The following is a 15,213-nucleotide window of genomic DNA, read 5'->3' on the forward strand; positions in this document are numbered from 1 at the left end:
GGGGGGGGGGGGGGGGGGGGGGGGGGGGGGGGGGGGGGGGGGGGGGGGGGGGGGGGGGGGGGGGGGGGGGGGGGGGGGGGGGGGGGGGGGGGGGGGGGGGGGGGGGGGGGGGGGGGGGGGGGGGGGGGGGGGGGGGGGGGGGGGGGGGATAGGGAGATGAAAGGCCAAAAAGAAGAAGAAAGTTTGTATAATTGTATAGGATGGTTGGGATTGGTTTTATACGTGTTTCTTGGAGACCAAGAGTCTTTTTTTTTTTTGGTTTTTTTCTTTGAATACTACTAACTCTATTAGAATGCAGTATCTGTTCATAACTACTTTCTCAACCTATTGAAGCACAAGAGTCAGTATTGTCCCCACTGGAAAGATTTGATGCCACTGGACCACAAGGTCCTTGGCACCAAGAGTCTTTTTTTAATAGGGTGCAGATTAAATAAATATTATTGGATGATACATATATGTTTGTCTTCTTCTTGGACCTCAATCATTATCTCCCTACATTTTTTTTTTCTGTAATTTTGTGTGAAGCTAGAGAGTGAGCTAGTCAAATAAGTGGGTTTAATCATGATTGTAAACAATAAAAGAAGAAACCACAAGTATAATTTCGACTAGCTAGTCATATATACTACAATTAAAGTACTCTCTGTCCCATTGTACCTGTCTTACTCTCCTTTTTAGTTTGTCCCAAAATGTTGTCCTCTTTCCAAAATTGAACATCACCATCATTCTACTTTTCCTAATTTACCCTTATGACTTTTACTTTCTTTATTGCTTTTATTTCCAAAAGTGAAAAAGTGAAGGACATAATTGGAAAGCACATTACATTTACTTTAATTTCTTAAAAAGTGTGCAAAAAGCAAATGAGACAACCATTTCGGGACGGAGGGAGTATCAATTAACATTATATGCTCTTCTGAGTGCAGTTTTTGATAAGGAAAAACAACAACAACAACAACAACAACACCCGTAGGGCAATTCAATTCGTGCACCCAACGGGCATGTGATGTGCATATTAGGGTAATTGCGCCTCACGTGCTTAAATCCATTTTTAAAATTTTTTTTTACAGTTTTTTTTTTCTCCCACTCTCATTATCTCTTTCATAATCACATATGCAAAATCTCTTTTAAAACCTCACATTATTGAAGATGGCCTTATAGCAACACTTACCCCATAATGAAATGTGTACAATCATTGACCCTGATCATTACTAATGATATCTCGCTAATCGTCACCACTTTCCCATACTCCATGTCCACATTATTCTTTTTAAAATTTGGCAAAATTTACTTTCTAAATAAATAAAAATTTTGAGCCAATAACATTAAATTGTAATTGTCAAAGACTTTGTAGCTTAGTGTCAACCGATTACACTTTCACATGAGAGGGGGTAGGATATTTGCTCTTTGCGCTTCATTTGACAGCTCAAGTGACCCATCCACAAATTGTCGGGTGTGGGTCCCTGATGATTCCCTTTTTGTTACAAGAAAAGGCCGAAGGGGATTGCAAAACCTTTTTCCCTTTTGCAGAACTGCAAAAGTAACATTTCATTATTTAGGGCCGAAAAAGTCATCAAATCCTCAAACCTTAAAAAGCAAAAGTGCAATCAATCCTAAAATGTTAAAAGGTTCAATAAAGCCCAAAGTGCATCTAATCTAACTTTATAGGATTCTTCTGCCTTGGTCTCTTTTACTATACATATTGGGCCATAGGAGTATCTCATGAAATTTTAATATTGGGCCTTAATGTACTTATGGGCCAATTTGTGAAAATTGGGCTGTTCTTTTTCCATCCAGCCCATAAACAAAGACCCGTTCTCATTTCTAGGGTTTTTCGTATTGTATAAAAGCTTTCCTAGGGTTTCTGAGCTGTCTGAGAGAGAGAGAGTGGGAGAGGAGAGAAGACAGGGAGAAAGCATGAAGACGATACTTTCCTCAGAGACGATGGACATCCCGGACGGGGTGAAGATCAAGGTGAAGGCGAAGGAAATTGAGGTTGAAGGGCCGAGAGGGAAGCTTGTGCGCAACTTCAAGCATCTCAACCTTGATTTCCAGCTCATTACCGACGGGGAGACCGGAAAAAGGAAGCTGAAGGTTGATGCCTGGTTCGGATCGCGCAAAACCACCGCCGCTATCCGTACTGCGCTCAGCCACGTTGAGAACCTCATCACTGGCGTCACCAAGGGTTACCGATACAAGATGCGCTTCGTCTACGCTCACTTTCCTATCAACGCCTCCATCACCAATGCTAATAAGTCTATTGAGATCCGTAACTTCCTTGGCGAGAAGAAGGTTTCCCCTCTCTCTTTGATTGCGTTTAGTTTTATTTAATGAAGCTTCATTCGTGCTCATTTCTAGTATCTGCTTATAGATCTGTGATTTTCTTCATGAGCTTGCATATGATTACTAAAACAAAACTTTTCAGCAAATGTGTATACATATACTCTTTATTTATATGATTGCAAGTGTGGCTTGTTTTGGATTTAGATGCTTTAGTGGCCTGTATTTTCATATGCCTGTTGTATAGCGCACATATAATTGTAATTATATAGTACTTCTTCAATGCCTGCTACTTATTCAACTTAGTTTGTCTAGCTGTTGAGCTACATATAATTGTGATACATGTTTTGAGCTAAATATCTATGATCTGTATGTGTGATGCATGTTTTGAGCTAAATATCTATGATCTGTATGTGTGATACATGTTTTGAGCTAAATATCTATGACCTGTATGTGTGGAATTGAGGTAAAAATTGATTCCTGTGCATCAATTAGCATACAGGGTGTACTTTTCAGGCACATTGGTATGTCTTTTCAGTTTATATTGGATTGTTCTTGTTTTGATACTTATATATGATATTTGCATTGTTAAGCATTGTTTTTAATCCTAATTTATTTACTAGTTGAATGTAAAAACCTATATTGATCAACAGTGTAGGCAACAAATGTCTCATTCTTGTTCATGTTTTCAGGTCAGGAAAGTTGACATGCTTGAGGGAGTTTCTGTTGTTCGGTCTGAAAAGGTTAAGGATGAATTAGTATTGGATGGGAATGACATTGAACTCGTGTCTCGATCATGTGCCCTTATTAACCAAGTAAATCACATCTCTCTCTATATATACATATATACACGCCATTGTCTATTTAGTCAATAATATTGACCTATTGAACTTCACATTTGAGCTTACACTGTTGTTTCCTTTGCAGAAATGCCATGTGAAGAACAAGGATATCAGGAAATTCCTTGATGGGATATATGTGAGTGAGAAGGGAACCATTGTTGAGGAAGAGTAGATAGCTAGTCTGAGAGAATAGTACAAGCAAAGACTCATCTTTTCCTCATTGTTTGCTCGCCCTTTATTATCGAAAGCAGTTTCAAAGACTAGTTTCGGCTGAATTTTGCAGTTTTTTGTTTGATTTCATATTTATTGTCACCATCAAAACATGTTTCGTTGTAGTTATAGCTTCTTCTCAGCTTTGGTTGTGTTGTGAACTGTGTATCAGTATCACAGTAAAGAAGAATGAAATCAACTTTTTCCTTAGCTTCTCATGCCATGGTATAGAAACCACCCTGTCCTTGTTGATTGCTGTTTGTATACATTACCTCAAGAGGCTACTAATTTACTGAAATTGATAAGAAACTAAATGCATATGAGATATTATTTGTTTGAGTGAAGTGTTTGGTGTGGGATCGCACGGGGATGGATTAACTTAGAGTTATTTATAACTAAAATTTGTGATTATTATTATTTGAGGGTTTTTGGAGTGGGATCACAAGTAGATGAATTAACTTAGGGTTCTTCAAAACTAACTAGTTAAGAATGATTTCACTCATAACTAACCGGTTAAGAATGGTTTTGGTTTCATAGATTCGATAGTACTTTATTGTAATGGTTGTTTCTTAGGTTCTTCATAATTAACCGGTGAAGAATGATTTCATAGGTTTAACCGGTGAAGAATGATTTCATAGGTTTGGTAGTCCCTTAACATTTATACTAACTATATAATAATTGGTTAAGAATATTTTTATAGGTTCGGTACTACCTTAACATTTATACAAATTTATACGGAGTACTAACTATATAACTCTTGGAATGCTTTTATAAGTTCGGTACTACCTTAACATTTATCCAAATCAACATTGAGGGTTGTAATAGTTTCATAGGTTCGGTAGTACTTAATAACATTTATAATATCAACTAGTTTTATACGCGCATTGCGCTTATGGGTTAATGCCCAATGTTTATATTTAAATAAATATTTGAAAGTATATCAATGCAAGATTATATATGAGAAGTTTATACATGGGTAATTAAATGTTGAATTTTTTTTATTTAAATATCTAACTCAAAGTATATGAATCCAAGATAATATAAAAAATTCATTATAATTATTACTAAAATAAATGTTTGCAACCTTGTAAAATCGATAGTCTAAATAAATACTACTTTCCTCCACTGAGGCCCAAACCTGCCTCCTCCAACATGGGGAGCAACCAAATGCCACCACCGGATGCCACTAGACCACAAGGCCATTGACTTATCTTTACTATTTGTTCTCTTCCTTTTTGTTGGTAGTGTGTTATTTGCAATTTGGTTATTGTTGGTAGCATAGATGACAACGTCATGCAATAAGATTATGATATATGAGCTATGGACTTTCCTTTAGGTGCTCTGCTTGGGGTTCATTTGGTTCAACCATTATTGTTGAATGAGTTATTGTAGATAAAGAAATCCCTAGTTTCAGAAAAAAGATTAAATAAATTAATAAAAATTTGAAAACTTAAAATATTATGCATTCCAAAGATATTAAAATGTAGTTTATTGCTTCAATTTGCTGGGTAATGGGTTATTTGATTACTTTCATTATCAACAAATCCCCAAGTAGTTAATATGATTGGTTTCAAACCATTCTTTTTTTATTTTTTCATGGTATTAAAGAAATACATATGTATCATTTTTTTGTGTAACTACTAATTTATTTAATTCAATAAGAGTAAAATAGAGTGATTCCGCTTCAATTTGTTGGGCTATTTGAGTACTCTCTTTGTCAACCAATCCTTACGTAGTTAATATAATTAGCTTCAAATTATTTTAAAAAAAAAATCATAGTATTAATAAAATTTTTGGTAAATAAATATATAACACTATTTTGTACTATAACTTTGATATTTAATTACAAGATATTGTAAAAATAAGATAATGAACAATGTAATGACTATCAATTGATAAATTTGAATGTAAAGAATCTTTGAATGAGAGAAAATAAAGACAATCAATATAACTAATAAAATTATTTCTCTTATTTAATTTAATTTTTTTATAATGAATAATTTTTTCAAATAAAGGTATTGTAGACATATAATTCTAAATTAAAAAAATACATATGTATCATTTTTTGTTGTAGCTACTAATTTATTTAATTTAATAAGAGTAAAATAGAGTGAAAAACTTAATTATGTCAAATTTGATTGAGATGAGGTTCGAACCTAAGACCTTTCTTATAGAAATTAATGGGTAAGTTAAAAGTTAACGGAATATTAACATAGAAGAGAATATTTACCGGAAAACTTAACGGGAAATCATAAAAATAAGGTTAAATTAGGTAATCTCTATCAATAATATTAATCTGAATTATCTGAACCATCTATTTGATTAAATAATTCATCTGAACCATCTATTTGATTACCGCCATTTTTTCTACCCATTTTAGGCCTAATTCTCTTAGGCTCTTATTAGTATAGTAGATATTTGTGGGATGTAATGGTGATTATTTTATAAAATTGTGAAAGAATTAAATAAGAGTATAGTAGTTCATTTTTTTAAAAAAATTAATTTTATAATAAATTACGACATTTCTACAAAATTTCATTTCTCGTGACTAAAATGGAGAATCAGCAGCTTGAACACATTTTCTTGTAGACAAAGCCACAAAATCGGGTCAATGGGTTTAACTAGGGCTTATTAAGCAAGAAAACTGAAAACTTCTTCTCTAGTTTCTTCATTTCCCACTACAGAGCTGAGAGCACTGCAATCGGATCTTTCGGAGTTTAATTTCGGTTTGGAGCTCAGATAACTGAATCGGAGAAGCAGCGATGAACAACATCGTGAAATCTAGTAATCTCAGCAAGCTACGGCAGCTCCTCCAATCTGCTCCGCCGTCATTGGCCGCCCGAGCCATCTCCACCGCTTCTTCTCCCATTATTGGGCAGTCTTCCGTCCTCGCCAATCGTCTCTCGCCGCGTATTCCCTCCCCCTTCAGCTACACCGCTGTCCGCCATTTCCGTAATGCTCGCGATCCTAGCTCCAGGCATGACTCTAGTTCCTTCATACTCATTCGCGCCGCCGTTTTATCCAATTTGTTGAAAATTACTGCGTTTCGTATCCTTTGTAATTTGTTTTTGATTTTTAGTTTAGGTATGAGATTCCGCCACCTATGAACTGGGGGGTTCGGATTGTGCCTGAGAAGAAGGCGTTCGTCATTGAGCGATTCGGGAGGTATGTGAAGACATTGACTCCTGGAATCCACGTGCTGATTCCGTTAGTAGACAAAATTGCGTATGTTCATTCCCTCAAGGAAGAGGCCATTCCCATTCCGGATCAGTCGGCCATTACCAAGGACAATGTCAGCATTCTTATTGACGGTGTTCTCTATGTGAAGGTAGCTCTCCTTAAAATGTCTTGCGTGTTTCAAAGTTTAAACTATTGTATGCAAATTCCTGTGTAGTTTTGGAAACATGTTTATAGTGTTTCTCTTGGGTTAATATATTTCAGATAGTTGATCCTAAACTGGCTTCATATGGAGTTGAGAATCCGTTGTATGCTGTGATTCAACTTGCTCAAACAACTATGCGTAGTGAGCTTGGTAAGATCACTCTGGACAAGACTTTTGAGGAAAGGGATACTCTAAATGAAAAGATAGTGGTGAGATTTCTATTGAAGTTCAGTTTTATTCTGCCAGATTTCCCCTACTCTCTCCTTAAGTCCTTAACCAATTGCATTATCACATTAAATGTGTACTCATATAGGGTCATGTGGTTATATTTGACATATTACTTGCTATGGACTACTTGAATCTCATCCATAGAGTAACAATTCAGAGATCCACTCAATGCTTATTCTGTTTTGCAGAATTGTTTGGAAATGAAATTTGATATTCTACAGTATGTGTATGTGTGCTATGGTGGCTTCATGAACTATTAAGTTGAATCATTTATGCAATGTTTGGATGGGTGGAAAAGTTCAGTTTCTCTTGTTTGAATGAGAACTAAAACGGAGGGGAGTGAAAATGGAAGAAAACATAATGCTCATCTTGCCAAATATTTTACCTTCCAATATGTGTAAAAGAGGTGGATATACCCTTTCTTTATCAATACAAGATATATACACTGAACCTTTCCCTTTGTCTTCCTCTCAATAAATTCACCATCTCTCATTCCACTCTCCTCCATTCCTCCTGTTTTCTAATTTCTCATCCGAACACATTTTCTCTTCCATTTTCTTTTCCCACACTTCTATCCATCCAAATATAGAATTACTGAATTAGTATCATGTAGTTTGGTCCTATTATATCAGTCTTGGACTAAAGTCTATCCTTAATACTATTTGTACAAAAATTGGCTTAATAAGGATGCAAGCATATGCTCACTCCACTTATGTCATTACTTATCTCGTGTTCCTGATAAGTGATTGATGTGCACTAGTAATGCTTGCTGGTATAAGAATTTAATATGTTGCACTCTCATCAGCTTAGAAGTTTGGGACTGACTACTATAAACATGCATTTTCCTGCAGATGGCTATCAATGAAGCTGCAAAAGATTGGGGCTTGAAGTGTCTCCGTTATGAAATAAGTCTGTGACTTCGTTCCTGATTATGCCTGCTTTTGGTTTCAGTAGTTCTCATTGTTTGACAATTACTTATCTTTCCTTTATAGGGGATATATCCCCTCCTCGTGGGGTTAGGGCTGCTATGGAGATGCAAGCAGAAGCTGAACGTAAGAAAAGGGCTCAAGTTCTGGAATCAGAAGGTGACAGATCTTTACCCTTTATCCCTTTTGGTTATTGTGCATTTCATGTTTTTTAGCGTCTGAGAAGGTATGGCCCCTAGATAGGGAATAAAGGCATGTTTTAATGTTCTATAAGAAGTCTCATACTGAAAAGAGCATGTACTGTTTCTCTATGAATGATGTACAATTTCTAAAACCAAACCTGCCTACCCTTGGCAAGTATTTGAGTCACTTTTAAATTACTTGTTGCAATGATGGGTATTTGCAACATTGCAGACTGAGAAATGCACATCAAACTTGGAAGATATTGTATTAGCTTCAAAAAAGACCTATTTACTGATTAAGTTTGGATGATAACTATTAGAAATAAGCTAGAGTATGGTTCTTTGATATCTCTTCTAATAGGACTTTTTTTTCATGGTAGCAGTATGATTTATATTTAGTATGTTGTTACAGCAAAGTTAGAACTCTGCTTAGGAGCCATAAAAGGAAGATATTTGCTGCTATTATTTACACCTGTTTTATTGCTTACCAAAAATTTTCTAATTTTTGTGCTAAACATGCACAGCACCAAGTATCAATTCATTGTGGCTGCCTTATGGTTTGAAATATATAATAAGCAAAACTTCCTAAAAATCCAACAGTGCACTTGTTATTGTGATCCACCACTGATGCTTTTCTTCTGTGCATATCTGATATGATTGTGTTTCTGCAGGAGAAAGGCAAGCAAATATTAACATTGCTGATGGAAGGAAAAACGCCGTGATCCTTGAATCAGAAGCAGCAAAAATGGACCAGGTTAACAGAGCTCAAGGTACATGATTATATTAAGGTGGAAACTGCTTGATGAATACTTGACATTTCAGATGGAACAATTCATTCGACTGTCTCTTCAGTTTATCCATGTGCCAAAAAAGAAAAAAGAAGCATTTTCCACTCTAATCTAAATGACAATCTCCCCAAAACCAAAAATGGAAATGAAGTTAACAAAAACAAGCAATAGTAAATAGAGTAGCAGATTGTTAGGGTTCAGAATCTTGTGTTTTTACCAAGTGCTCTTTCATGTTGAGCATTCTTGACTGCTGCAAAGGCCTCATACTTACAATTCTAATTGGATTTTTTTTGGGCGTCAACCAGGTGAAGCTGAGGCCATTATTGCCAAAGCACAAGCTACAGCAAAAGGAATTGCTATGGTTTCTCAATCTCTCAAGGACCACGGGGGTTCTGAGGTTAGACTCTTTTGATTTTTGGTTTCAAGGACAGCAATGGACATTTGCTCTTTAACATAAGGATAAAGACCATTATCTTATTAGAAATGTACAAGATTTGGAAGACTGCATGTGGATACAATAATTAGAAACATCATTCTGTCTAATTTCTACTGAAAATTCATGGCTGTTGGGCATTTTCCAGGCAGCAAGTCTTAGAATTGCTGAGCAGTACATTCAAGCCTTTGGCAACGTCGCAAAGGAGGTGAGGCATATAGATATATGGAATGATTTCATTTTGTTATCCTTTGATTTTTCACTCACTATAGCCTCTATATATTGGTATATCTGCTTCTTCAATTTAGGGCACAACACTGTTGCTTCCAACAAGTGCTTCGGATCCTGCCAGTATGATTGCTCAAGCTCTGAATATCTACAAAGGCTTAGTAACCAAGAATTATAGCAGTGGATCTACCGAGGTCTCAGCAAACAAAGCCAAACAGAATGTTTCAACTGGATTACTCGACGACCAGAGCTCCACCACTCCTATATCCAACGATGAAGATCAAGCAAGTGACCCTGTTTTCTCACTACAAACCCCCAAGCACAGAGATTAAGCGTGTACCAAACCAAACTCATCGCAGCACAGAACCTCCTTCCCTGGTTCATTATTTTGGCCAAATTCTTGTTAAGGTGAATGTGGATCAAAGATTGACGATAGAATGAGTGTTCTTTTTGTAGTCATAAAACAAGAGAGCGTTTTGGCCCATCGTCACATCATACGTCTCGCAGAAACATACTGGCTTTTTGCAATTACCCAAACCCCTGACAGAGTTTCATTCACTTGATTGTAGTTGTCACCCAAAGAATGTTTTCCTTCGAATTGAAAGAATAGTACTCTTTAATTGATCATATGTCACTTGCAGTTTCACTTTCTTTGTTGTCTTTAGACCAAATAATTTGCATCCCATGAACCATCTCTTTAAAAAAAATTGTAATCCTTTTAAACCAATAATTTTAAGTTGTTTAATTTCTCTCTTTTTAAAAAATTTTGTACGTTGATACCTTGTAAGATCACGCATAAACAACTACACGTTGTGGGCAAATTATACTATGGACTAGGGTCTAAGGTAGACCCTGGTTCAAAAATAATCTTCAGATTTTGATTTTGTATCTGCAGTTAACACATTCTGTAATTGATAGTTTCTATATTTATAGTTATCATATTATGTGTCAAACATTATTTGTTTACATGAATTTTTGTAAAGAATTCACAATGTAATATAAACCCTAGTCCATGGTACAACAATTGTGAGCATTTCCTAACAGAATTGGACCTAGCCTCTGGCATAATCAACAGATGATCTTTGATTCATGAAACTGCCTATCACGTAGCTGAAGCACCTAAGACTCTCCACCAAACAAAATTAAAAACTTCATTTATTTATTGCCGTTTTCTGTAGTCCACGAGTCTGCAACTAACAAACTAAAATGAGGCCTCCACTTCCCTCTTCATGGCGACAATTATGCCGATCCTCAACCTCTCCTATGCCTAATGCCTATAAAACCTCTTCCACTCCCATTCTTTCAACTCAGCCTCGGATCACAAAACAGCTCCAATAAACTAACAATAACAAATTAAGTTGGCCTTCTCAATAAGGCTTCATTGTTCCCAGCTCCCATCCTTCCACCATCCATCAGACATGGGAGCCTGCGCGAGCAAGCCTAAGGATTCGAAAAAAAACGATGCCGCCATCCCTGAGGCTCCTATCACCCCCAAAAAACCCGACGTCCAATCCACCCCCGAGGCACTTAATAAGGATGGAGAAGAGACAATGAAGGAAGAGCCTCTGGTAGATCTGTCGGAGCCAGCTCCAGAGGCTCCCAAGGCCGAGGAGGCGGCCTCAGAGACAGCCCCAGCAGCCCCCGAGATTGTGCCCGAGCCAACCCCAAAGCCCGCGGTGGAGGAGACACCTGCCACCGCGGTTGAGGAAGACAAGGCTCCAAAGGTGGAGGAGAAGAAAGAAGCAGAAGCTGTAACTGAGGCTGCTGAGGCCAAAACTGAAGATGAGCCCAAAGCTCCTGCAGTCTAAGTGTCAACATTAACCAGTGAATATATATATAGTTCCACTTATTCTGTATTCCATCATGTGATCTTCTGAGGCTCAATGTAACAATAACCCCAAAAAAAAAAAATTATTAATAAAACAAAAAAAAAAAACCCCAAATTTCACCTGAACAGCTCTTTGCTTATCTGTTTTGAATTTGCAGATGTGGAATTGATTGGTTTATTTTACAAAAGAAAATGGACATGAACCATGAATAATCATCATGTTTTATGTAAAATGTTGTTGTTGGCACCATGCAACAACGTAACTACTGAACTATGATACAGTAAGTTGTGTAAATTTATTCTCTTCAGCTTTGTCATTATCATCATCATCATCATCATCCTTAACAGCTAACAATACAAGAATCACCAGAAGCGGATAGCTTATGGTAGTGAGTGCCCAATTTGCTATGAATTGGTTAAGGAATGTCACCTTCTTTGTATCCACTTCCCACGCCACTGCTGCCCCTGCACTCTGCACACCCTTGTAGAATCCAGTATACCTGAAAACCCCATTAAGTTCTAAGTTGCAGTTTTTTCGATAGGAAACTCGTAACCACTATCTATCCCGTAATTTGGTTGGGTTGTCCCAAGCCCAATTGACCAATTTAACTAGAATTGCCCCAAGCCCAACAATTAATCAACTTGACTAGATTGTTCTAAATTCAGGTTAACAATCTGATCAATTTGACTAGGTTGTTCCGGATTCGGATTGCCCCGAGCTCAACCAACCGATTTAGTGGGATTGTCCTGAGCCCCTTGGCTAAAATTGAACTGAGACTTATCACCTTGGCTAAAATTGAACTGAGACTTATCACCAATTTAATTAGGGCAAAAACTTGTGTGAGACCGTCTCACTATGAGACGGGTCGGGTCGGGTCAAGATGCACAAATGTCATACTTATATGCTCAAATGTAATACTAATTAGAAATAAAAAGGGTAAATGTAATGAAAATACAATACTTTTACATTTTGATTTGATTTAAAAGTATTATATTTTTTCTCAAAAGTATTATATTTGCCCTTATAAGTAAGGGGCACTTGTCAACATTACTTATTATGAAAAAAAGTAACAAAAATAGTATACATTACTTATTATGAAAAAAAGTAACAAAAATTGTATTCTTGATTAGTGTTTAGTGTTATATTTGAGCATATAAGTATGACATTTGCACATATAAGTATGACATTTGTATGGCCCGACCGGACCCGTCTCACGAATGTGCACATATAAGTATGACATTTGTATGGCCCGACCGGACCCGTCTCACGAATGATCCGTGTTCGTGAGACGGTCGACCCTTTAATTAGAGTTGTCTCGAACCTCAAAATCTAATCAACTTGACTAGATTGTAATGAAGTCAACTATTCCTGAATTCATATTTTTTAGTCGTTCTTTTACCTGCTAAGGATTTCGGAATCGTCTGCTAAGGCTCCGATGACCCAATAGACCATACTTTGGAACATGGAATCAAGCAAGCCATAGCCGAAATACAACACAAATGGCCCTGCAAACTCCACCCCATCCTTGAAATCCAGCCTGTGCTCAGGCGGATGTTCCCGGCTATAATCAAGCTGTTTGGCTAGCCCTCCGCCCCAAATCGCCGTCCCCACGGCGGCGACCGTGGCAATCCCGACCAGCCCTCTCGTCCTCCGCCTCTTGAAGCTCGAATCCATCACGAAACCAATGAAAACCGACCCGATCATCTGCGCAGCAAAGTAGAACACAGTATTCAAACCCCGCGTTCTCAGATTGAACAGAAGGCCATTTACGTTGTTGAATTGATAGGTGTAGAAGAAATTGCTGGCCCAGGAAGCAGGGAGAAGGAGAATCATCTCCCACTTGAAAAACAGCCTGAGAATCTCCCTAGATTCCACTGCCACGCTGGAGAATCTTATGTTCGTACACTTTGAACCGTCGTCCCGGATTATTCGGCTGGGGTGAAGAATCGCTAAAGACAAGAGAGTTCCGGCGGACATGAAAACCATGAATCCGATATAAGTCCCGTCGTTAACTGAAACGGCGTCGTTTCTATGGAAGTTCGAAAAGAAAGGAATGAGTCCTCCGGTTATGCCGCCTAGGCTGAATATACTCCAAAACAAAGAGATGTAGATTCCTTTCCGGTTGTGAGGTGGGTATGACGTCATTATCGCCCCTTGAGCCGCCCACAGGAGCCCGGCTCCGACGCCGAGGAGAGCGCCGGCGACGACGGCGAAGGCCTGGTGCTTGTGATGGTTGTAGTAGAGGAAAGAGCCGGCGTAGAGGACGTAGGTGGAGCAGCCGGCGGAGAGGGTGGTTCGTGGCCCCAAGATGTTGTAGATTCCGCCGCCTAGGATCCCGAAGACGGCGAAGGTGGTGTAGAGGGCGGTGTTGGCGTTGTTCACGGCGGTGGTGTCCACCTGCCCGCCCCCGCCCATTGACACCAGAGCGCTGAACATTCCCGGACAGCAAAAACAGACTAGCCCAATCAAGGAAACCTGAACCACCGGCGAGTTGTACCTCAAAATTGAGCTTTTTCTTACTGGCTTCTCCGGCCATGGCCCTTTCTCAGGTTCCATTTTTCAGAACAGTTATAATTCATACCCTCCCAAAATCCTTGAAATTATTTATTACCACAAATTAAACAATAATAATACACATATTACTGTATTTATCTTCTTAAAGTTATAAGCATCTGAATAAACTTTGTCAAACAGAACACACCATGTAGCGTTAGCGGCTAATGTCACAACTTATGATTGAGTCCAAATGAGAAATGGTGAAAAGTCATTCCGAGACAACGACATATATTAAGTTGGTTTCTTGTTTAAGTCAAAATTGATTTTGTCGGGTCTCTCTCGCTGTCTCCCGCAAGTTGCTTCATGCGTGATGCACTATCCAAACAATCCAGCCGGCTGAGCACTGAATCTTCCGGAATGAGTAATCCATTAGGAATCTTTTATTGTACATGCATAGGTATTCTTAGAATCAATCATATATTTTTATGCATTATTTAGGAGTCTTTTATTGTCTCATCCAATGCCTTTTATGGGTATGGCCTAGGGAAGTGGTGGCTGGAGGTATCATAAAGGATCTTCAAGGTAGGTGGATTTGCCAGTTTCACTATGATGTGAAGGCTAACAACTATCCTAAAACAGTTTTGGATAATTTATAATGATCTATTTTTGTGTTGAAATAATCAATTTAGATCTGTTGGGCTGAGTCCGTTAAAGACCAATACTAGCACTCGGTGATTGAGGATTGTTAGGCGGAGGTCGGGAAAGGGCTTAGGGTCAAATATAGAACCCAATATCTCGAACAATGTGATGACGGTCTATAAATAAGAAAATAAAGTTGCGCTTTCGCTACTACTTATAACTTTTGGCGTAAATGGTAAGTATTTGATCATAACAAGTGATAACAAAATCGTTATAACTTTTGACGTAACTGGTAAGTGTTTCTTCTTAACAAGATCAGTGGAGTTTAAAATGAATTCTTTTATTGCAAATCAGAAGTTATGGGATGAAAAGAGTGTCCAAGCTTCATTCTCTTGCTTGTTATTTATGATCAGTCCTGGATACTAAGATTGTCTTGTTAAACACATTTATAAAGTAGCAAATAGATGTGCAGACACGATATGTTTGACTCCTTTCAACTTGGGTAACTGATACTGTAAGAGTTGTTTGAACTAGATTTATGTAATTATTTTTTATTTTTTAAATATTCAATCTTGTATGTCTATTTTTTTTAAAATATATTAATTGAAAAATAGTGTAACTTTTCAAATTTAGCTTGTTTTCCATTTCTTACTACCTCACGTTATTTTATGTTTATAATATCATTACTTACTATTAACTATATCCTGAAACTTCAAGGGACCAAATTGTAAATAAATACACACAATATTGGATCCG

The 15,213-nt window shown here is 37.7% G+C and overlaps 4 protein-coding genes across 5 annotated transcripts; 3 read left to right on the forward strand and 1 right to left on the reverse strand.

The window, feature by feature from the left end:
* The first annotated feature begins 1,870 nt into the window (after window positions 1–1,870).
* Window positions 1,871–3,549, forward strand: LOC115997969 (60S ribosomal protein L9). The gene is made up of 3 exons (XM_031237391.1): window positions 1,871–2,286; window positions 2,967–3,089; window positions 3,202–3,549. Exons 1-3 carry the CDS (start codon window positions 1,912–1,914, stop codon window positions 3,286–3,288), a joined length of 585 nt encoding a protein of 194 aa, XP_031093251.1. The 5' UTR covers window positions 1,871–1,911; the 3' UTR covers window positions 3,289–3,549.
* A 2,347-nt stretch (window positions 3,550–5,896) lies between these two features.
* Window positions 5,897–10,143, forward strand: LOC115997912 (stomatin-like protein 2, mitochondrial). Of its 2 annotated transcripts, none has more exons than XM_031237331.1 (9): window positions 5,897–6,303; window positions 6,411–6,654; window positions 6,768–6,917; window positions 7,788–7,845; window positions 7,929–8,021; window positions 8,716–8,814; window positions 9,138–9,229; window positions 9,414–9,473; window positions 9,574–10,143. In XM_031237331.1, exons 1-9 carry the CDS (start codon window positions 6,089–6,091, stop codon window positions 9,823–9,825), a joined length of 1,263 nt encoding a protein of 420 aa, XP_031093191.1. In that variant the 5' UTR covers window positions 5,897–6,088; the 3' UTR covers window positions 9,826–10,143. The 2 variants fall into 2 exon arrangements, with proteins under 2 accessions (XP_031093191.1, XP_031093192.1); XM_031237332.1 differs by having other exon boundaries at window positions 6,173–6,303; window positions 6,406–6,654.
* Window positions 10,144–10,911: 768 nt separating this feature from the next.
* LOC115999619 (major latex allergen Hev b 5-like) lies at window positions 10,912–11,301 on the forward strand. The gene has a single exon (XM_031239459.1). It carries the CDS (start codon window positions 10,912–10,914, stop codon window positions 11,299–11,301), a length of 390 nt encoding a protein of 129 aa, XP_031095319.1.
* Window positions 11,302–11,453: 152 nt separating this feature from the next.
* On the reverse strand, window positions 11,454–13,975 carry LOC116000453 (UNC93-like protein 1). Its single transcript, XM_031240542.1, has 2 exons — window positions 12,722–13,975; window positions 11,454–11,821 (listed from the first exon to the last, which is right to left on the reverse strand). The coding sequence occupies exons 1-2, from the start codon at window positions 13,876–13,878 to the stop codon at window positions 11,593–11,595; spliced, it is 1,386 nt and encodes a 461-aa protein (XP_031096402.1). The 5' UTR covers window positions 13,879–13,975; the 3' UTR covers window positions 11,454–11,592.
* Between the last annotated feature and the right edge of the window lie 1,238 nt (window positions 13,976–15,213).

The sequence above is a fragment of the Ipomoea triloba genome, chromosome 12, assembly GCF_003576645.1.
Source record: "Ipomoea triloba cultivar NCNSP0323 chromosome 12, ASM357664v1".
NCBI lineage: Eukaryota > Viridiplantae > Streptophyta > Magnoliopsida > Solanales > Convolvulaceae > Ipomoea > Ipomoea triloba.

Coding starts and splice junctions, on each gene's coding strand:
- LOC115997969 (XM_031237391.1), top strand. CDS start 1,912: ATGAAGACGATACTTTCCTCAGAGACGATGGACATCCCGGACGGGGTG. Junction 2,287..2,966: donor ACTTCCTTGGCGAGAAGAAG/GTTTCCCCTCTC, acceptor TCATGTTTTCAG/GTCAGGAAAGTTGACATGCT. Junction 3,090..3,201: donor CATGTGCCCTTATTAACCAA/GTAAATCACATC, acceptor TTTCCTTTGCAG/AAATGCCATGTGAAGAACAA.
- LOC115997912 (XM_031237331.1), top strand. CDS start 6,089: ATGAACAACATCGTGAAATCTAGTAATCTCAGCAAGCTACGGCAGCTC. Junction 7,846..7,928: donor GTGTCTCCGTTATGAAATAA/GTCTGTGACTTC, acceptor TTTCCTTTATAG/GGGATATATCCCCTCCTCGT. Junction 8,815..9,137: donor CCAGGTTAACAGAGCTCAAG/GTACATGATTAT, acceptor GGCGTCAACCAG/GTGAAGCTGAGGCCATTATT.
- LOC115999619 (XM_031239459.1), top strand. CDS start 10,912: ATGGGAGCCTGCGCGAGCAAGCCTAAGGATTCGAAAAAAAACGATGCC.
- LOC116000453 (XM_031240542.1), bottom strand. CDS start 13,878: ATGGAACCTGAGAAAGGGCCATGGCCGGAGAAGCCAGTAAGAAAAAGC. Junction 11,822..12,721: donor GATTCCGAAATCCTTAGCAG/GTAAAAGAACGA, acceptor TGGGGTTTTCAG/GTATACTGGATTCTACAAGG.